The sequence below is a fragment of the Prinia subflava genome, chromosome 16, assembly GCF_021018805.1.
Source record: "Prinia subflava isolate CZ2003 ecotype Zambia chromosome 16, Cam_Psub_1.2, whole genome shotgun sequence".
In the NCBI taxonomy this organism is placed as follows: domain Eukaryota; kingdom Metazoa; phylum Chordata; class Aves; order Passeriformes; family Cisticolidae; genus Prinia; species Prinia subflava.
Genome location: NC_086262.1, coordinates 7,238,902 through 7,259,806, shown reverse-complemented (window position 1 = coordinate 7,259,806; position 20,905 = coordinate 7,238,902). Strand labels below are relative to the sequence as shown.

At 38.2% G+C, this 20,905-nt stretch overlaps 1 protein-coding gene across 2 annotated transcripts in view; it reads right to left on the bottom strand.

Annotated features, from left to right (window-relative positions):
* Window positions 1-13,537, bottom strand: part of ATP10B (ATPase phospholipid transporting 10B (putative)) — a 50,582-nt gene extending 37,045 nt beyond the window's left edge. Inside the window, exons 1-2 of one of the 2 annotated variants that reach the window (XM_063413675.1) lie at window positions 13,260-13,537; window positions 12,002-12,196 (exon numbers count right to left, since the gene is read on the bottom strand). In XM_063413675.1, the coding sequence (XP_063269745.1) occupies window positions 12,002-12,196; window positions 13,260-13,534 (470 nt within the window). In that variant the 5' untranslated portion in view covers window positions 13,535-13,537. Of the gene's footprint in view, window positions 1-9,930; window positions 11,178-12,001; window positions 12,197-13,259 lie in introns of those variants that run through there. The other variant, XM_063413676.1, reaches the window with a different exon arrangement.
* Between the last annotated feature and the right edge of the window lie 7,368 nt (window positions 13,538-20,905).

Genomic DNA, 20,905 nt, shown 5'->3' with positions numbered 1-20,905 from the left:
AGCAAAATATAGAATGCAGTTCAGACTAACAGAGGTATTTTTGAATATCTTATTGAAGAAATTGAGATCATTATTTTTGACTGTGACTGTTTCCTAGATACTTTCCTACATTAGCATATAGATCCTGAAAGAAGCAAACCTATACCTCAGCCACACTTTTGGGTCTTTCCACTTTGTAACTCTCGTGAGGCAGTTACAAATCTTGAGCTTAGTGCACACAAACAAGTTCAAAAGACAGGAGAGTTGACAAATGATCCCTTACTATTAAGTAAAAAAAAAAATAAAAAATACAAGAGCCCAAGTTTAATGGAAAAGTTGAAGTGAGAAACAAAGAGCTTCTAAATTAACAAAAAAAAATAATAAAAACAACTAAAGAAAAAGGAGCCAATGGGGTTCAATGAAAAGAAATTACTATTTCATCAATGAACTAAGTTCAGCAAATAACAGACTTTTTTGGCATTGCATTTTCAGTAATTAATCCTTCAAGTACTCTTAACCATCTAAGCGGACCAGAAACTACACAATAAGCTTTAAAATTAGTTAATGGGAAAAATACACTGCAACAGTGGCTTGGTTCCTCTAACTCCTTGAGAGGAAATTATTTTTTCAGAATGAATAACTGAATCATCCTATGCCTTGCTCTTTGAGAGGGAAAATGCTCATGATACTTTACCAGACAGACAATAAAAGTCCTTTTGTAATGATTCAGAATCTCGTTTTTGGTTAAGTTTTTAATCACCCTCATCTATTGCACGGAGAATACTGTGTTTCACTGAAGTGTTTGTATCGTGAGAAAGGGAGCAGTGATGGAAGAGATAAAGTGTTTTGCCACAGTTCAAAGCACACATCAAGCAGTGTTTCACAGCCAGGCCCAGGGCTCTCCCTGATAACTTTCCTGGCTCTCAGCAAAGCACAGCCAGCGACAACGCTGCCAGGCAAACCCTCACACTTGGCTTGTGCCCTTATCTGCAAAAAACATCGACTGACTGTTACCTGTACAGCTTATGCAAGAAGTTAAATTCTGCCCGTTTCCCAGTGGTACTCTTTAGTCAAAAAAAAAAAAAAAACACCCCACCTAATTATTGGAATCCTTTTATTGCTGCTTTTGAAGCACTTACTAAATGATGGGGCTGTAGCAATATTTTTTTCATCTTACATTAATTTTTCTTTCCTGAATTTTTCATTCTTCTTATTTTGTCTGACTCTACTTATCCACATGTCCTTTTTCTTTTGCACACCAGACATAAAAGACCACACTGAAGAACAGAAGTTTGTTCTAAGTTGATTAGATGTTGCTATGCATTTAAATAAAATCTAACTAAATTTCTATTTAAAAAGCATTTTAGCAAGTGTATACTGAGTATTTAATCTTCTACAAAGTAGATATTAATATAACAAATCAACTATGTAAGTACCAATCCTTTCCATGCCAAACATCTTCTGAATAAGACTTGTTAATTTGTTTGTTTAAAACATGAAAGAAAGAGCACAAGATCAGTTTAGAGGAAGTAGATGTCTTGTCTTGCTGTCCTAGACATTTGGATGCCATTTACAGTTTGCATGCAATGTTTACTGTGGCTTCTGCAGGGCAATCCTGTCTCTCTGTACGTCAGCCCTTGCACAGTTCAGAAGTTTACAGAGCATGTTTCTGATTTTGCCCACTCATAAAATGCTATAGAAGGGCCTTGTCCAGCTGCCTGTGTTCCACATCAGCTGAAAGAAACCAGATTAGCCCAAATAATCCACAGAAATCATGGATTTTTTAATATGTTTTCAATAACTCCCTGTGAAACCTACATTACACGTAAAGCTTCAGGGTTCTGCCCAGTCACTAATTACAGAGGAGACAGTGAGTCAGAAAAGCCAAATGACCTCATTCAGATCAGAGGAAAAGCCTTGCTTAGCACAGGGGCTGCAGCTGAGGCATTGCTGGGATCCCAAACCTGCATTCAGCTGAACTGTCACTCTATCCCAACCAATATTCAAAGAATACACATTTTGTGCTCCTGAACAAAACCCTTCATCTGGACCTGTAAGATCAAAGTTTGTTATAGTACAAAGCTTTTCTACAACTTTGTAGGGAATTGCCAGTGGATGAAAGGAAGGAAAGTGCTTCACGAGGAAACTGGTGCACCCCGTGGCAGCACTGTCCCAGTTGTCTAACAAGATTTTTCAGATGAAGCAGTTTCCTTTAGCAATTCCTGTAACTGGGAACACTGCCCATTTTCTGCTCAGTGATTAAAGTTAATAGCACAGGCTCTGGTTGCTAAATAAACAGAGGAGCTTAATAAACCCAGAATGGTCTGACGAGAAACATGCAAAAAGGGCAAATGTATTGAAGCAATAAAACAAACAAGACGTGGTGATTTTCAATAGGTGAGACTCTGGATATTTGGTTCTTAGAGCACGTGGTACCAGGGCTGTGGAACACTGAAGACAAGATGTAAAAATTCCTCAGTTCCTTCTCTCTTTTACCAGGCAATTTATCAAAAGCACAATCAAAAATTGTTCCCTTGCTAATGGATATTACGACGATGCCCATCAGAGGATACTGCCAATGAAAAGAGGCCTTGAACAGTCAAAATTATGTCTGCCAGAAATGTAATTGAACTCATCAAATCTGAACAGAAGGCCTGAACTAAACAGATTTTATGAAGTCATTTCTGGGAAAGAAAAGAGACCAAAAAAAAGTCCTGCTGCAGCTGGAGATCATGGGGGAACTTGAATAAATTATTGACTTTGTGTCAACAATTTGATTTCACTTTCTTGGATTCAATAATGATAAATTTCAAACAAAAACTAGATCAAAATGCATGGTGAATGGAGGGAAATGAAAATAATTGTTCTGCTATACAGAAAAGATTAAATAAAATAAATTTTCACATATGCTCCACAGCATGTGTGTCTCCTAGATTGTCTTAGAGAGAGCTTCAGAAATCTTTGTCATCTAGAAACATTTTATTAGACTATTAGTTCAGTGAATCTTATTCCTTAGAATTACTGCAAGCTCCATCTCAGGATCCTTTGCAGTTCAAAATAAAGATGTTGCTTGCTCTGCACTATACTCCCCCAAACTGTAACCAGGTCAGGCTACCAAAAAATATATCAGTGCTGTCAATAGAGAAACCTACATATTTCTATTTTGTTGTATGTAAATTTACTGGAATGCTATATTTGAAAATGGCCTCCTTCAAGCACCACCTATTTTATAGAAAACACCAATATTCTGGGGTCCTGGTTCTACATGGGCAGCATGTTGAATCACACAGGTGCTACCCTTCACAGTCTTTTTGCAAATAAAAATCTCACACAGTTTTATGCTATCAAAGATTGTATTCTCTTTTATATGCAAACCCCTCACAAAATATTTTCAACGATCACTTCATGCTCATGACCTCACCATTAGGAGCTACTGCCACAAAGAAAAAGCCTGACAAAAAAGGAGCAGATTTAGGAGTCAAGGGAGGCACTAGAGCAGACAGGATGTGGTTCTGAGCACTGTCCCTAGGTCAGAGTACAGCACAGTTGGCTGATAATGTTCTGAGCTGCAGATACTGCCTGAGCACGGGAAGGTGCCACAGTGTGTGTGGGTTTGTCACTGGCTCCTGCCACCATCCCATCCCAGAGCAGGAGGGGTTTTGTGTCAGCAGATCAGCCCAGCAGCACCAACGAGGGCATTTAGCAGTGGCCAGTCCTGTTCCCAGCCCCAGCCCTCCCGCACAGCACCAAACTCAGGATCTGAACACTATGTAAAGACAGCAAAAGCACTTTTAAAAACAACTGGAATGAATTTTGTCTAAAGTCTAATAAAGTACACACATATTATACTGGCATTCCAAATTCCTCAACACTAATAACAGATCCTATCTTCTTATGTGCTTAAACTGCCTATAGCATCATAACAAGTAACATTTTCTCTGTGATACAAGCCTATGTTCAACTTCTGTAAGCAACTGAAGTTTACATAAACTTTAAGTAAGAACTTATTAATGTATTATTTGTTCATATAAATGCTTTTGGATTTATTTTAACTCTCCTTTGAAGAAATAAAATGTAAACAGCATGTTGTTTAGACTTTACTAAGTTAATTTTGTAAATTGTAGTTTATCGTATTTAGGAAATTGTTGGGGTTCTTTTTACTGCCTCGAACAAAATACTATTGTTACAATTCTTCCTGGCACCAGCTGGAAGGAACAGATAATTCCAAGGCCACTCAGTTAATGTCTCCTAATCATTAGCATTAGTTTCTAGGGACTCTCATTAACTTGTGAAGTTTCTGGAAAGCACAGCCTACATCAGGTTTTTTGATAGTCATATCCTTATATGACGATGCTGCTCTGAGGTCACATTGTAGAAACCTGCCACTCTCCAGGTTTTAATGGTATTTTAAAAGTTCAGACAGTTAGGATGAATCTTACTGCCATGAAACCATGATTCTGCAGGTCTCTGAGCCAAAGCCATAGATTCTTATTTATTTGGTCTTAATGTTTAGTCATTAGCTCCTGCTGCTGTCTGCTGAGCCATGGCACCTTTTCTGTGAAGCAGCTTTAAATGCCTTGGCAGGTAATAGATCTTAAAGAAAGTTCTGATAAAGCAATACATGAACCAGTGGTAGCTTTAGTAATGGATATAATGGATTTTCTTCCACAGAGACCAAGGATCCTCACTGTAGTGATACACTCTGACTGACAACTATTACTAGCTCACTGCTCTTCCATTTTCAAGGGGTGCTGCCTGGACCAGCTGAGACGGTTTGCATTAGTCAGTTCAGCATATCCCATAATTCTTCACAATGTAATTATCACATCCCACATAAAGTGTTTCAATTTTTCATGGGTTTGGTACCACTGGTTTCAAGCACTGTCATGGTGACATAACACACCCGAGTGTACTCTTGGTTAGGGACATTTTCTCAGCTCTCGGGGGGGCTGAAGGATGTCTCAAGGAGAAGGCACAGTTTGTGCCTTCAGTCAAACTCACTGCTTATTCAGGTATCCACAGCTAACTTGGGTACAAAATTTCCATAGTACCTGAAGTACAGACAAAAATTACGGGCATGGGGATGCCCATTGCCAGAGAACAACTCACTCATGTTTGATGTTAGGCAGGGGGTGCTACTCTGATACAGCCTTTGTGGCTGTCACAGGAATGCACCTTCAGCCTCTAACTGATGAGATTCCTGCACTGTTCAAGGAAGGCATCACTGATGTGTAGAAGCCTTGATATTGCTATGCCCAAGAAAACTGACTGTAATTTTGCCTGTGGTGAGGTTTCAAATGTAACACAGGCTTTAGGCTTTTTTTTTTTTTTTTTGTATATATAAAATGAACCCAGTAAAGCCTCCAGCAGGCTCCTAGTCTTTAAAGTTATGCTTTGTTAGAAAACAAATATAATAAAGCAGAAAGAAAAGGCTTTTTAACAAGTGAAAACTCAGTGCTGCTGACCAGCACTTTAATTTAAACTGTTGGCAAGAAATCTTCCTGCTCACTGTGACCTTGACAGAATGGGATTTTCCTCTTATCCTGCTTTCTACTGTACAAACTTTCAGGTTCACCTTGGGTTGGATGACTTGCATATGATATTTCCTAGTACAGAGAAAAATTGTTTTTCTTTAAACTCTGAGATTTGACAGTAAGTCAATTCCTGTCTTCAGGCATGTCCCTCACCCTCTTCTCTGCTTTCTTCCAGGTGCCCCATACCTCTGCTGGTCACTGCACCCCTGGCCAGTCCCAGGCACTATCCCAGACAGGGAGCACCCACGGGAGGAACAATTCCTCCTCTGGTCACAAATCCAGCTGAACAGAGCTTATGAAGGAGGTTCAGGCAGCCTCTGCCTTTGCTGCCCAGCTTGCCACAGAAAACATGAAGTGCCCTGTATGTATGGACACCTGTAGGCAAGCAAATCTCCATTGCTGTCAGAGAGAAAATTACAGCACAGAACTACTTTAATCGACTGAATGATTTTAATTCTCTTTCAAAACAGAGAGTCCAGATTAAGCCACTTTCAGTTTTTCAGCTCTTGGCAGTTCTGATTTCATGCAAAAGTTATGAGCACTTTGTTCTTCCCTTCTTTCATACCTCTGCTCTAGGGCTAACCCAGAACTACTGCTGATGCAAAAATCTTTAAATGTTCTAAAACCTTAAACTAAGCAGACAAGGAGTCAGAGTCAGAGTGAAGCCTAAAGTTTTTGTACCACAGACATCAGTGGACTTAGAGAGGAGGAGGAGGAGATGGATGCTTGTAGGAACCACCCAAAAACCACAGGGCCTGAAAGGATTACACAGGAACTTGCTATGGAAAGAGTAATCAGGCTACCTCATCTAGGATGCCTGTTGGCTTACCCACTGCTCCAGAAGATCCACAGGATGACTCAAGAGGTATAAACAAGGTTTCTCTGAGTCACTGTCTCAGATATCTGAATTTACGTTCTTAAAATTAAGAAATATGAATAGCTTAAATGCTGTTAAGGTTTTTGTGGCTGCTGCTGCGTCATACTGAACTGTGCACAACCCTTGCATTTGTATCTTAGTGCCTTCTGAAACGCTGAGGAAAAAGTAGGTTTAATCTTCCAAATATGTGAAATTGATGCAAAAATCTGTCTGGATGCTATGGAGTATTTACAGAACTTGATATAACTCTTGGGATATATCACAGCCAAGCTATATAATAATTACAGATCAATTAGTTCCTCGAGCATTATAGAACTTTAAGAAAATTAAATAATAGCTTTTAGCACCTCTTGCATTGACATTTACTTTCAGGTTTGTGTACCACATTCAGTGCTGGCCCCTGTTAATGACAAACTGAAGAGAGTTTAGAGAAAAATAACCATGGTAGGTTTGGAGGGACTGACTGACAAGAAAGATGAAAAGAGCAATCTGTGCCAGCCTTGACTAAAAGTCTCTGGGTGTTGCATATAGGTGAAACCTGAAAAAATAAAGCTTTAAAAAAAACCCTGTGTAAAATTATGGCTCAAGCCTGCTACTTTGGCTAAGAAGAAGAGGACTATGGAAAAGACACAGCTGAATTAGAGGTAGAAAAACAAATCGTTTAAGCATTGCCATTCACATCATGGTGTATGGTCATTTGTTGAAATGTGTTTGTTATGCTTTAAAACTATGTAACTGATAATGGGCTAACTGCTTTAAAAGGCCTCGTTTTTGCAATAAAGGGCTCTCCTTTGCACCTGCCTGGGGACTCTGCACCACTATGGACCCTCACCCACATCTGGGTGCAACAAAATGAACACGATAAAAATCACACATATTTGAAGATTTTAATTAACTCTTATGGATACCGTCTAACTAATTAGGGTTCCATGAAATCAGGTGACTTGAGAAATTTAAATGCAATTAAACAGGGATAATAAAGTATAGTATCATTGAAAATGCCTTGGCATTTTGTAATAATGGAAGTCCACCTTGCTAGGACAATTTTAAAGTAGACAAAGTATATTTTGAAGAACACCATGAGAAAGCAGGCATTTTAACATAGGTCTGTACTGTCTGCAATTCAGTTTTTTGTTCTCTCCTTTTGGTGTTGTGTGATTCATTCCAACAGCACAGCAGTTTGTCCACAGAGTATGATTCCAAAAGATTTAGTTCCAAAAGTACAAACTCCTCAAACATCTAGGTTATTGCATCTCCCCAAGACACTTTAATGCCTATTAATTGTTTCTCATTTTTTCAATTAAACATTCTTTAAATACACTACTGGAAGTGTCTTTTCTTTCATTTGATCAGCAGACTAGATTTCCCATTTCAGCTGATCTCTGTGAAAAGAAAATGAGAATAAATATGTTTACAGGCCAGCCTATTTAATTTTAATTTCCCTTGCTCTATGTTGAAAGAAGGCAAGTTACTGCATTTCCCCTGGTCTTCAAGAAAGTTTTGCAGAACATTCAGCATCTGGAAAAGTTTGGTTTGCCTTTGTATTTCTTTTGTAACAGGTGCCAGTTCTGATTAAAATCTGAAATAAAGACAACATACACTCCAAGCTTACCTCTTAAAATCTAAGTAATATTTCATCTAGGATGGAAGATCACTTGTTCTATTAGAAATAATTTTTGCTACCACAAGACAACAAAATTTGCAGTGCCCCAAAAAGACTTTCACCTACGGTAAAACAATTACCTATTTTCATGATTCATATGGAAGAAAATTAGAAGGCATCATGCCCTTCCATGACTTTGCAGCCAGCAAGAAGAACAAGAAATATCAGCTTCCCAAAGCACCAGAGAAACCTGACTGAAATTATTCATAATATAATAAGCTGTAGTGACTGACCTGATGGCAATTGTTATTACCCACAATTTTTCCAGACAGGATGAATGCTGTAGTCTAAAGCCTTTCTCATTTTCCTCTCCCTTACACTACCTTTTTGGGCTATAAAACTTTGGTGAAAGACAAGATCCTACACAAGACTGATTCACAGATCAAAATCTTTTTAATGGGATGGAATAATCAATTTTAAGGCAGGCCTGTCTCATGTTTCTGCATAACAACAACAAAAAAACCCAACGAAACAGGTTCTACTGTATTCCCTGCTTCTGTTCCCATGGTAAAAAGCTTCCCAATCCAAACTGACATGGTTTCTGTATGTAAAGAGGAAATAAATAAGATCCCTCTGTGGATTTATTCATTAGCACCTACTGCCCCACTTACTCTGTCCTGTACTGGTTTTAACAAGTATTAGCAAATAATCCATTCTCTCATAGGCTAATGAAACACTGGAAAAGCTAGAACATTCAACCAGATTGAAATTTCAAAGACAGGCAGAAGAGGCAGTTTGCCACCCTACCCAAAGAGCTACAATTATTGACATTCTTCACCACAGAAGAGATCTTAAACCCATAATATTTAGAAACTTGTAAAATGCCAGTTTTTTCAAAGTTGGCAAGGAGAGGAGTGCAGTTTTTTCCTGACAAATCATTATCTATATGTGGGCCTAAGTTTAGCCCCTAAACAGGCAAACTTACTGCTTTCCTGTTTAACCAGCAGGACACAAAAATAAAAATCTGACAAACACATTCAGGAGAAAGAAACAGAAATGAGAACCCCATGCGATAAAAGCCAGAGTTCTGCAAATGTTATATAAAACACTGTTGATTAATTTGTGGGATGACAGGCACATTCACAGAGATGGAAAGTTTTGCACTTCTGACTCCCAGATGTGATATTTTATCAGGGAAAAGTCATTTGGCACTTTGCTGAAAGAACAGTTTTGATACAATAAAGCATAATTTTTAATCTTCTGAATGTCCTAAAAGCTAGAAGTCATGAAACACTTTGGAGAAGTGAGCACAGACACACGTAGTGAATTCATTTAGAGATGACTGAACAGAGGTATATATTATTATCTTTAATTTCTAGATGGTTTTTAAAGGTTCATTTTACATACTGCCTAAGAAAGAAAAAATAACTGAAATCTAGTCAACAATGTAGAGTATAAAATAAATTATAGTTCAAAGGCTCAGGCTTTTAAGTGATTTCTTGGCATCTAAGAATGCAAACAAGTCCCATGACAGACCTTGTTCTGTGCTACCTAATATTGAGAGAAATAAACCCTCTTGAAAACGTCTTGGAAATTCAGCTGCTTGTAAGCTCTTTAAGTACCTATTTTCAATGCACTGCATGTCTAGAAGGCTGCTAGACACACCAATGCAACGAAACTCAAACTTAACTTCCCAGTACAAAAATGCTTAAAAAAACTACCAAAAAAAAAAAAAAAAAAAAAAAAAAAAAAAAAAAAAAATCTTCTCCTGTATGAGAACAAAACCAGGTGATATATAGTGGCCACTACTTTTCCCTATTTCACCTAATGACTGTAATTTTTCAGCAGTTATTTATTAATTTTTTAAACAAAAAGCCTCACCATTGATAAAAGACCTTGAGCCAATGTTTTTGTTAGTAAAACTCTATGAATCTTACCTGCTGTAAATGTAGCACCCCATATGATTGATTTCCTTGTCCAATTTGTACCTCCGGAAGTCCTCCCAAGCATCTTTAATGGCTGTAACGGCCATTATAACACAAATTGGGATCACAGACACCTCTGGCTGGAAAGCATTCACCACTGGCACAAAATTCAGCAGTGCAATGAACACAAAATAAATATTGGCAAAGCGGTGAAACTGCTCATAGATGTTTTTGGGGAGGAAAGTTAAGACGGTATATTTTGTGGTCTTGATTTCATTGGAGTCGTAGTATTTGTTTGGATTTTCCTTCCACTTCTTGCTTCCAAAGGGCAAATTAGAGACGATCACACGTTTATTTTCATTTTTCTTCTTTCTCTTCCTTACTCGTCCTCTCTTCTCCAGCTCCTCATTTTGGATTTCCATGTCTGAAGCACCACACTGGCAGCAGGTCTCCTTGAAAAAATGTTTTTTCCATATCATTGCAGAGAAGCAGCCTGGGACAATTTTTCTTGACATCTTGTTTTTCTTTCAAAAAGTAGCTTCAAGTTGAAAACCAAAAAAAGTTAGAAGAGTTCAGTAGTCCAAATGAATCCCAAATGGTGGAGAGAAGGGTTGAGGTGTCCGAAGCCCAAATGTCCGAAGCTCTTGCACTCCAACCTTTACCTACCCAGGGACAGGGATCATCCTGACTCAGCTGCACCAGGTCCTAGAGCCTGCTGGGGCGGCTGCACCTCACGTATGCCAAAAGCATCTTGAATGGTTCGTTCTTCCTGTCAGCAGATGCCTGGAGGCCCTGTTTAGAACATTTCCCTGGCTGTAACTCCCTGCTCTCATGAAGTGTCTCTGCTTTAACACGGGGACTGAGAGAACGCTGAGAACACACACACGGTTTTCACAGGTCACTCCAGGAGTTTCAGAATCACTTTATAACCCTGGGAGTTGCCAGGAAGCTCAAAGGTAATGGGCAGAGCTTCACGTCCCAGATGTCAACAGAAGATTGCTACAAGCCACAGTACATACAGTATTTCTCTTTTATTTCCTCTATCTATTGTTTGTTTTCAAGACCGTAACATGGATTATTATTAAACAAACAATGAACCCCCATTCCCCCAAGCTAAGTAAACCTGTGATTCTGTAGTCAGAGAAATCATACACAGACATAACCAAGGGAAGTGTAATGTACCTGGATTGTCCCTCGGTCTGATCCTTCTCCCCAGCAGACCCCAAACTTTCCTCTCTCACCCAGATACCCCTTCCCTTTTGATCCTTCTTCCTCTGACACATGTCAGCACAGATGAGGGCTGATTTCCAGAACAGCTAATGACATGTATGTAAACCATGGCAATTTTTTCTCTGTGGCCTGGGCTTAAGGGCAGGTGAAAAAAGGAAGCACACAAATATTTAAACTTATTTTAAATCAAAACTCCTATTTGCTTCGTGATTTAGTGATAAGTTAAGCAGTCTCAAGTTAGTACTTGGACAAGAAGCTCTGATGAAATCAAAATGTTGCAATAAGAATTGCAGTGAAAATACTTCTTCCTTCTGAGTCAGTATTGAGCAAACACCTTCCTGCAGGTGTTGCACCGGCTCCAAAGCCAAGCTGGGTTGTATTGATCTCTCTGCTTACTGGAAGCCCTAAAACTTTTTCATCTCCTGATTATGATTCACCTTGAATGTAGTTGATCATTAATTTCTGTATTACTGGTTTTAGTGTGAAACATCTGAAAGGCAGTGTTCCAATTTTCTGTACAGCCCCCGTTTTCTGTTCCAGACTTGAGTAAGTTCCATTTATCCTCCAGATCCCTCTGCTTTCAGTAGAGGATGTTGTGTGTGCTGGCAAGCTGCTCTGAAAACTTGGAATGAAAACCTGTATGTATCAGCACACACTGTTGTGATATGAAACAAAGCTTGAGTGATAGTGAGATTATTTAAGTGAGATAAATAAGGCATTTTTAAAGGCAGAAAAATTATTTTGTAGTGGTTTTTCCAAACTTGCAGTATTCTGAAAGGTCAGTGAGGGAGTTCTGTCAAATCAAATGAGCAACATAACAGAAGAAAGGAAACAATTGATTTAGTTCACTTACTTGTTATATACCTTGGTTTTAGTAAAGTTTATTGTCTTGTCATACTGATATTTTCTGTAGTCTTCAATAGCATCCTTAATCATGCTGGCAAGCAGCACCAAAGCCAGAGGCAGCATTGTAATCTTCCTGTGGAAGACTTCCACTTGTGGGAACCAGTTCAGAATCACCAGAAAGAAAAAGTAAAGATAACCCAGCCTGAAAAGGTATAAAGTGAATTAAAAATAGTCAGAAATTAGAATGTATCCCTTCCTTAATGAACAACTCCCATTCTGTGTCAAAGGAACATTAATAATTTCACTCCTCTACCCTCCTCTTCCTTTCTCCAGAATGACTTTATCTCCAGAATGACTTTATCCTGACTTTAATGACTTAACCAAGATGCTAATCTTTTCTTTAGAAGAGCCTGTGACATACATTTTCATGTTATTATAGCTAGCTCCAGTTTTCTCACATGTTACAAACACTTTTTGTCTCTGGGTTCTCCAAAGTCTTTAATGGCCCTTCACCACTTCAGTTTTGAAAATAAGAACAAAATTAAGCAAAAGCCAAACAAACCTTAAAAAAAAATAACCAATGAATTACAGAAATGTTTCTATCAGGAATCCATGAAGGAGCCTGCAAATGGCAAGTTGAACTAGAAATGGGCCAATCTAGTATAAAGAATGAAAATTTCGAAGCTAGAGATGGATATACAACTTCCATTTTTCTTAATTACGATGATGGTTCCCTGGGCATCTTTTTGACCTGATTATTTATGCTGGGGGGGGTTATGTAATCTTAAACCAGCACTTAGAAAGAAACCTGACCTTGCACTTGCACATACATATATACTGTTTTTACATTGGTAGACGGTCACTTTGTGACATTAAAAATATATCAGACTGAGCTGTTGAAATCCACAGAATTTCAGAAGTGTCTCAACACATCCAATGAATTCTTTTTGTGCTCTAAAAATCAGAGGTTTATCCAACACAAAACCAGAAGGAGTTTTAAATAAAAACTTGATTTTTTTACAAAGAGAACTGTTGCAGCATTCAATTAAAAAAGCTGGTCACAGCAGTGGTTAAACACTCTTTGTGCTTGTTTTAATCCACCCTTTCAGTGTCTAGTGAGTGTCATTATGTTCCAAATTATGATCATCTAAGTTTTAGTACCATTGCAACTACAGAAGCAGCCCTTCTTCATCACACTCAAGTATCACCATTTCAGAGCGAGTTCTTGAATCTCACAGAACATTGAATGATTTTTTTTTTTTTACCTGTGAAACTGTGCCAAAAGATTTTGGGGCAAAAACGTGAACCAAGTGTATTTTGTGGTCTGTATCTTGTTTCTAGAATAAAATGTAGACACTTGTTTCCAGTCTTTCCACTGTCTCCCATTGTCAGGCAACACAATCCTCCACTTGTTTAGACTGAGTTTTGGTTTGTCTCTGACAGAAAACAGCAGTGGTGTTGACTCTGACAGAGCCTGGGGGGGGCTGTGAGCTCCCCGGCGCTGCCAGCGGTGCAAAGCCGAGTCCACAGACAAAGCCATTCACAGCAGGGATGGAGGCTGAAAGACAAACGTGTGACAAGTGCTGAAACCCAATTCCACCCTGGTAGAAAGCTCCCTTCATGTTTTGCAAGCAGAGGTTTAACACAAAGACAATTCTCCTGCTCAGAGCATTGCATGTTCTTCGATCCCAGAACTTCTGCAGAGAATGCACAGAATAAAAGACACAACAAAATCTTCAATATGAGAAAATCTATTTCTATCTCTGGGGACAAAAAAATACCTAAAATCTATTTTCTGTGTCTTATAACAGCAAATTGACATAGATAAAGCCAACTTAACAGTGCTGAACAGTGCTTTTCTATCATGAATCCTGTATTCTATTTTTCAAATTATAAAGTACCACCAAATCTATTCAGGCATTTTTCTTAAAATGTCTGACTTTCTTACAGTACTTTTTCTGTTTGTTCTTCGTTATAGTGGGACTGGTTCAAGTGTTGAATCTTAATAGCTCAGGTAACAAAGAACTGCAGCATCAGCTTAATCACATTTACACACAGGTAACAGTTTTCCTAAGTCTTCAAAGAAATCTAATTTGAAAGGAAAATGCCAGCCAGCACTAAAACAAAGGATGTTTTATGGGTTGGAGAGATAAAGGAATTAAATCTCCCAATACAAATCCTTCAATTATCATTGAAAACCTGTCTCCTGGTTTGTTCACACTTTCACTGCAGGTGTGATCCAGCTCGCCAGACGCTCAGGCTCCAGCCACACAAGAGTAGGGGCTGCTATGCCCAATCTGAACACAGCAAAATCTCCTCAAACAGGATGAGTTTGAGAACTGGAAGCTGCCATACAATGACAAGGCATTAAATGTGCAAAAGCAAACCAAAAATAGAAGTCACTGGCCTTATGCAGCTTCAAGATTCCACTGAACAAAACGTGAACTGAATCCACACAGTTTAGACTGGGGGATTTAGACTAGGGGAAATACAGAGTATGTGACTTTCTTTAGGGAAAAAAATCCCTTAATCATATTCAAAAATATGTTTGAGTCTTGGAAGAAAACTACTCTGCCAGTGTGCAAATGAATATTTGAGTGAAATCAGAGTTATATTCAACATATACTAACTTAGAGCCACATCCTTTAAACTGTGGTGCTGAAGGATTTTATAATGAAAAGGAAGAAATTGTGTTGTTGGTGATTACCAAAAACCACACAGTGAGCACTCAGTGAAAATGTAGTGAAATGATGCAGCTCCTATTTTCTAGGTTAAAGGCTGGACACCTGGAAAATTTTGTCACATTGTTCTTTTTCTAAGCAATTAACTTCCCAGTTGATTTCCACTTAAATTAAGACCTGAACAGTGGATGGAAAAGTGACCCAGATACATATTGTACTACATACATATTTAACCAGATTATACATATATATATGTGTATAATATATATATATCTTCATATAAGTTGCAGGTGTCAGAGTTACACACTACCTATCAGAGCACCTCATTCTGTATCTGAGATACATCAAGGCTGAAATTCCTTAGAATTTATAAATGAAAAAAGCAATAATTTCAGGCATATTGCTAAAAATAAAAGCAGACAAGATTAATTAAGGCAGCTTTACACATAATAGAATCATGTCTTCCACAACTTCCCCTGGGAAACTCTTTCTAAAGCTTCACAAATCACAATTAGGCAAGCCTGCTTGACATTCAAGAGAGGTCTCTCTGCACTCCATCTTCACAAATTTCTTACTGTATAAATGAATTAATGAAATGACTTAGTCAGTTTGGAAATCAGCCCTCCTCCTGATTGTCTTTGAAAGCAGCAGTCAAACAGTGTCGTAGTCATGAAGAGAGGCCAATTGCTGCCATCAGGCACCTGAGTGTGTTGCAGGAAATGTAGAGATGTCCTCACAAACCACACAGAACTCAGCAAGTGCTCTGTGGGGGGAATTACATAACTGCATGCATAATCAAAGCCACAAGATAATGCCTTTCTTGACCTGTGAACTTCAGTGCTGAGAGTGAGAAAGCAGCAGAAGCAAATGAAACTTTTTATTTCAGATCACTAAAAACATAAAGGATTCTAAATGTGCCATCAATGTTAGCAGATTGCCCAACAGGAAAGAAAAAAGAACTCAAAGATACATTCTTCTATAAAATGGCAATTTTCTCTACTTCAGACAACTTTTTGAAAGAATATTCCAACTTGCTGGAAGTGTGATGTGTTATGTCATCTTCTGTATGGCAGGAAATCTACAAAAAATATTGCACTCCTTTGGTAATATATTTAATGTGTTTGTCCCAACTCTTTCTGAAAGAGCTTCATAAAATCCATTTTCTGCAATTGTAGAATATTTTACACGCTTATTTGATTTATATTTTCACAGAGATATCCTTGAAAGCACCCGTGAAGTGGGGATTTTTTCAACATACTTTTACTAAAGTAGCTGGCTTGCTTTCATCTGGTTAGTGAAGCTTCAGCACCACAATTCACATCCTGAAAGAGAAAGATCAAGGTGAAATGCCATTATGTTTGGGATTTGCCATCCATTCCACTTCAGCATAGTAATTACAACAAGTGCTTTTTCCAGTGCTGGTACCTTTAGAACTACTGCAGCCTTGCTGAGTTCCCCTTTGTCATCCACTTCTGAAATGCTGCCGTCAAAAGAAACCACTAAGCTCCTGCTTGATTTCTGACTGGGATTTTGAGACTTTCCATGGGACAGGGTCAGAAACAGCAGACAAGGCTGCAGAAAGTTGCATTGTGCTCAGTCACCCTGTCCCTGTGCAACAGATGAGAAATACATGGACAGCCCATGGCTGAGCTGCAGCTCAGCACCTGGCAGACTTGGAAAGGAGGGGACAAAAAGAAGCCATCTATGTTCTTAAACTCCCAAAAGCTAATAAATAAGAGGCAGCCAATTCAGGTAAGCCATGCAGAGCAATATCCATGGCAATTCCCCCTCTATTGCTATATAATCATACAGCATAAGCTTTTAGTGTCTCATTGTCCAGTCTTTTGTAAAGTTTCAATCAATTAATGCTGTTATCATCATTCCCTAGTTGAAAACCTAAAAAGTTTCAGTTTCAAAAAACGATTCTATTCTATTCTATTCTATTCTATTCTATTCTATTCTATTCTATTCTATTCTATTCTATTCTATTCTATTCTATTCTATTCTATTCTATTCTATTCTATTCTATTCTATTCTATTCTATTCTATTCTATTCTATTCTATTCTATTCTATTCTATTCCTGGTGGATGTACTGTGGGCAGTTTTCAACAGGGCAGACACATTTTTCCCATCTGTAACTCCCACATGGTTTTCTAGGAGATGACAGTGCAATCTAGCCTAGGACAAGTACCCTCCCCCCTTGTGTAGATGCCCCTCAAAATTTCTAGACCCACAGAGATATATTCATTATATAAAATTGTAACAGATCATGACCTATTTTATTCTTCCTCTTAGAAAAATCACTCCTCCCCACAGTCCAATTTTTTGTCCCTCTTCTCTGTGCTTCCAGTGGATGTATTATAGTCTCAAGAGATGGGCAAAAATTCAAAACATATCTAGGTATCTCAATTTTGAACTTCTGCATTTGGAATGAACCAGACAATCAACATAGAAGTGATTAAACTACTATCTATTTATAGCAAAGGTGACTTACCCATACAGGAATATGTCAGCTAGACACTCAGTTACACTAAGATGTGAGATGATAAATGCATGAGATGATGTTAGTGCAGGAGGGTAGACACAGTACTCACATTATTTCACAAGCTGCCTCAAAATGTCTGAAATATGAAGCAATAACGAAAGTGTGAAAACCTTTGCACGTCTCCCAAAAAGCCATGGAAGAATAGTGTGTCCCAGAAAGTTTTCAAGATTTCTCTTTGATGGAAGAATGAAGCGAACAATGCGCCGTAAATTAAAATGGTATCATTCACAATGTCATCAGGCAGCTATTGAAAGAAGAAAATTTCTTTGCAACAGAAGGAGCACTGGCATACTCTTTCTGTAGAGTATGGGGTACCATTTGGTAACTTGTGTCATCAGGCAGTTCAGAGGAACAATGTAAGGAAACAATTTTTCTTTGCCATTTGCAAAAATGTGGATTAAAATATCCATCTTCTATTAACTAAAAAAAGTGCATCGTGCTATTCCTGGAAGAGACACTTTTTGCCTAACAGTTTTCTCATGGTACTCTGAAAAAGCTCCTGTTTGTGAAAAGCTATTGACAAGCCTGTCTCCTAAGGGGGATTTTGCACATGGAATAAATGCAACAGCAATGTATTCACTGCAATAAGCAGCTGTTAACTCTACTTTATAAAAAACAAGGCCACCATTCATGTTTTGAAAGCCTCTTTTATTTTCTTCTTCCTGTATTTAATCAATGAATGAAACTTTCATCATTGGTAAGATTGTGCTACATTTCTGTCCTAAACCTCTGTGAAGTCATTGTGCTCTTGATTTAGCCTGCACCGTGATAAACTTTCACAGACAGCCCTTGCCTGTATCCATCTCACTGAGTACCCAGGGCACATGAACACATTTGAAAAAGAGAGAAACAGGATAATTATTTATTTCTTTTGTTAGAAGAGCTGAAAGGCACACTGGGTTGGCAAAGACAAAGGGGATCACAATGGCAAGTTCTTCTCAATGAGGTTTATAACATGTACAGACTGATCTGCATATCACAGATGAACTATCTTACACTTGCCTGTCTCAAGCCTTCTCAGGTAGGCCTATGTTTATTTTAAAATTATTTTATATATATGATATTATAATGCAAGTTGTATGCATTTTTATGTAACTTGTGAACTTTCTTGTTAAGAACTTAACAAGAAAGAAACCAGAAGGAGGATAGCACTATACACCCTAGAATGTGGTAGACACAATTTGGCATTTTTATCCCCAAATGCTTTATTTTCTAGTTGTGAGTACTGCAACTGTAAGCCAGCAAAAAGTATTCAGGAAATACTTCCTTTTGTTGGAAAAGGGGTGCTAGAACAGAGCACTGATGGTGTTTTCCTTTTGCATCCTTATGTTGACACTGGAAAGAGCCTTTCTCAATTTTTCATAGCTAGCCTATATAATTAGCATTCTCCCTGTGATTGCTTCATCTCATCCAGCACTGGAGAAAACTTCTCTCTTGTATGATAGAAACAGACTGCATTAGAGAGCTATGCTGATGCTATTGGTAAGGAAGAAGAGGTTGTGACATATAATTTACAAGGATTTTTTAAAATGCTATCTCTTTTTTGAAGACTCTTGTATAGAAAATGTATTGTTAACTGTAGGAGAAAGCTCACCAGAAAGTCAGCAATAAGAAAAATTATTTCACTCTTTTGAGGTTGCCTCATTCCTGCCAAACAGGCTCAGCTGCAGATCTCTGCATCCCAGACTTAAAAGGCTGGAGAAAGGAGTCCTGTCTCTCCTGCATATGCAAAAATAGTTTTACACAATCATGCCTCGTGCTGTTTATTAAAGAGATCCACATTAAACAAAAACAAGCCTGTTCAGGGGCATATGTAAAAACAAATTCAGAAGGTAGACATACAAAACAGTAATTTTCAGAGCTATCAAAGAAAGAGAAGATCTGCATCTTGTTTTCAAAAGCTAATTTTTGGAACTTCAGGGCAAAATTTCAGACATGCAGCTTATTTTTGAAAATCAGTGAGAAAGTGCAGTGGTAGCACTTGGTTTCAGGAGTGTGCATTATCAAGAATTATAGCTAAGTAAATTATTCCACATTTTCACCTGATATTTTAACTTCTACATTACCTGTTAATCAAGGAGGTCCCAAATAACAAAGATCCCCTCTAAGGCTTAATTCTATTATTGCAAAATTTTTATTTTCTAATGGAAAGCAGCAGCAGCAACTTTTTTCTTCTTGTTGCCCCATATGGATGATGCAGCATCCATTCAAAAGAGCCATTCTGGGGAAGATTTGACCAGGGAGATAAACATTACCAAGTGAACGGAGGATTACAGGAATTTCAGCCACAAGTTTCTTTATCTGCTAGAAAGCTCTTTCACTTTTTAGTGACATTATATAGAAATTCTTCCTTGGTCACAGTTCAGAGAAAGTATCATGTAGTTAAGACTAATGGAAAAGAAAAAGAGATTGGGGAAAATGAAGAATGCAGTTGTATTGATTAGCAGGATACAGATCACAGCCTAAAATTATCCTGCAGCATTTTGTCAGTAGAGCTATTATACTTACAGTATTAAAGAAAGTTGCTAGAATGAAAAAAGAGCTCCAAAAAACGACTTCATTCAAAAATCTTGGTCAGTGCAGACTGTTGTCTTTCAACTCACAAGAGAAATGTGTTAAGGATTAACGATTATATAATGGTTTTGGGCCCAAGTTTGTGTTTGTGAGGGATAAATAGAAAAGAGCTTTTAATAAATCTAATACGTCATCAGACCACAGAGCTTCACTGTTCTATTACTGTATTATATTGACATGTTTTTCATGCCTTGCCTAGATGCTCTTTCCTTGGGGAATAACCCCCAAAATCTTACAATAATAGGTTAATTACAATGCTCTTTCCCAAGCCCAGAGCAGATTTCAGTGCTGGATGCAGAACTTTGCTGTAGCTGAGCAGTGTGGGGCACGTTCAGGCAGCTCTCCCTTCTGCAGGGCTGCAGCTGTGTTATTAACACTGCTTTCAAAATAGATGTGCTGTCAGCATATGCTGACATACAGGTCATGCAGACAAGGATGAATATCAAATATTATTCAAGAAGGAAGTTTCCAGCTTGCAAACAGTAATGCTGGATGCTGTGTTAACTCCATTCTGTGAATAAGGAGCTTGCTCTGGTCTCCCACATTATGTGCTCATTTAGACAGAGTTAGACTAAAATTATCTGGCTTGTTGCAAGGAATATCACTGCTGCCAGCACGCCCAAGAGCTGGAGTAGGCTATTATTAAATTTGGGCCCACTGTACTTTTCACAAGTGTAGGCAGAGGCACCTTTGGATGCAGGGATTGCGTTTGCCCCGCTCGCATTTTCAGCTGAGGAAAATGAGACTTGCACAGAGCCCTTACAAAGTCCAAAATGGCACGGTGTTACTTGGAAACAGCAGCCAGAGCTGTGGTTTTCATGACTTTTCCTCTGGTTTTTCTTAGTGGCAAACTTTGGCAGTGAAATCCTAAAAATATTTTATGTGCATATATATTTTTGAATAAGTAAACACAGTTGCAGACAGGAGACTGCAGGCTCAGGCCAGTGCAGGAGTGAGACTGAGAAGTGAGGTCATTTTAAGAAATAGTCAGGACTACACATCTTGGCATGGATATTGTTTTGAGGATGCACATGAAGGTATGGTTCTAAATACAGATGTTTTCTATATAAAGGCTTTAATTACTATTATCCAGAAAACATAAGAGACATA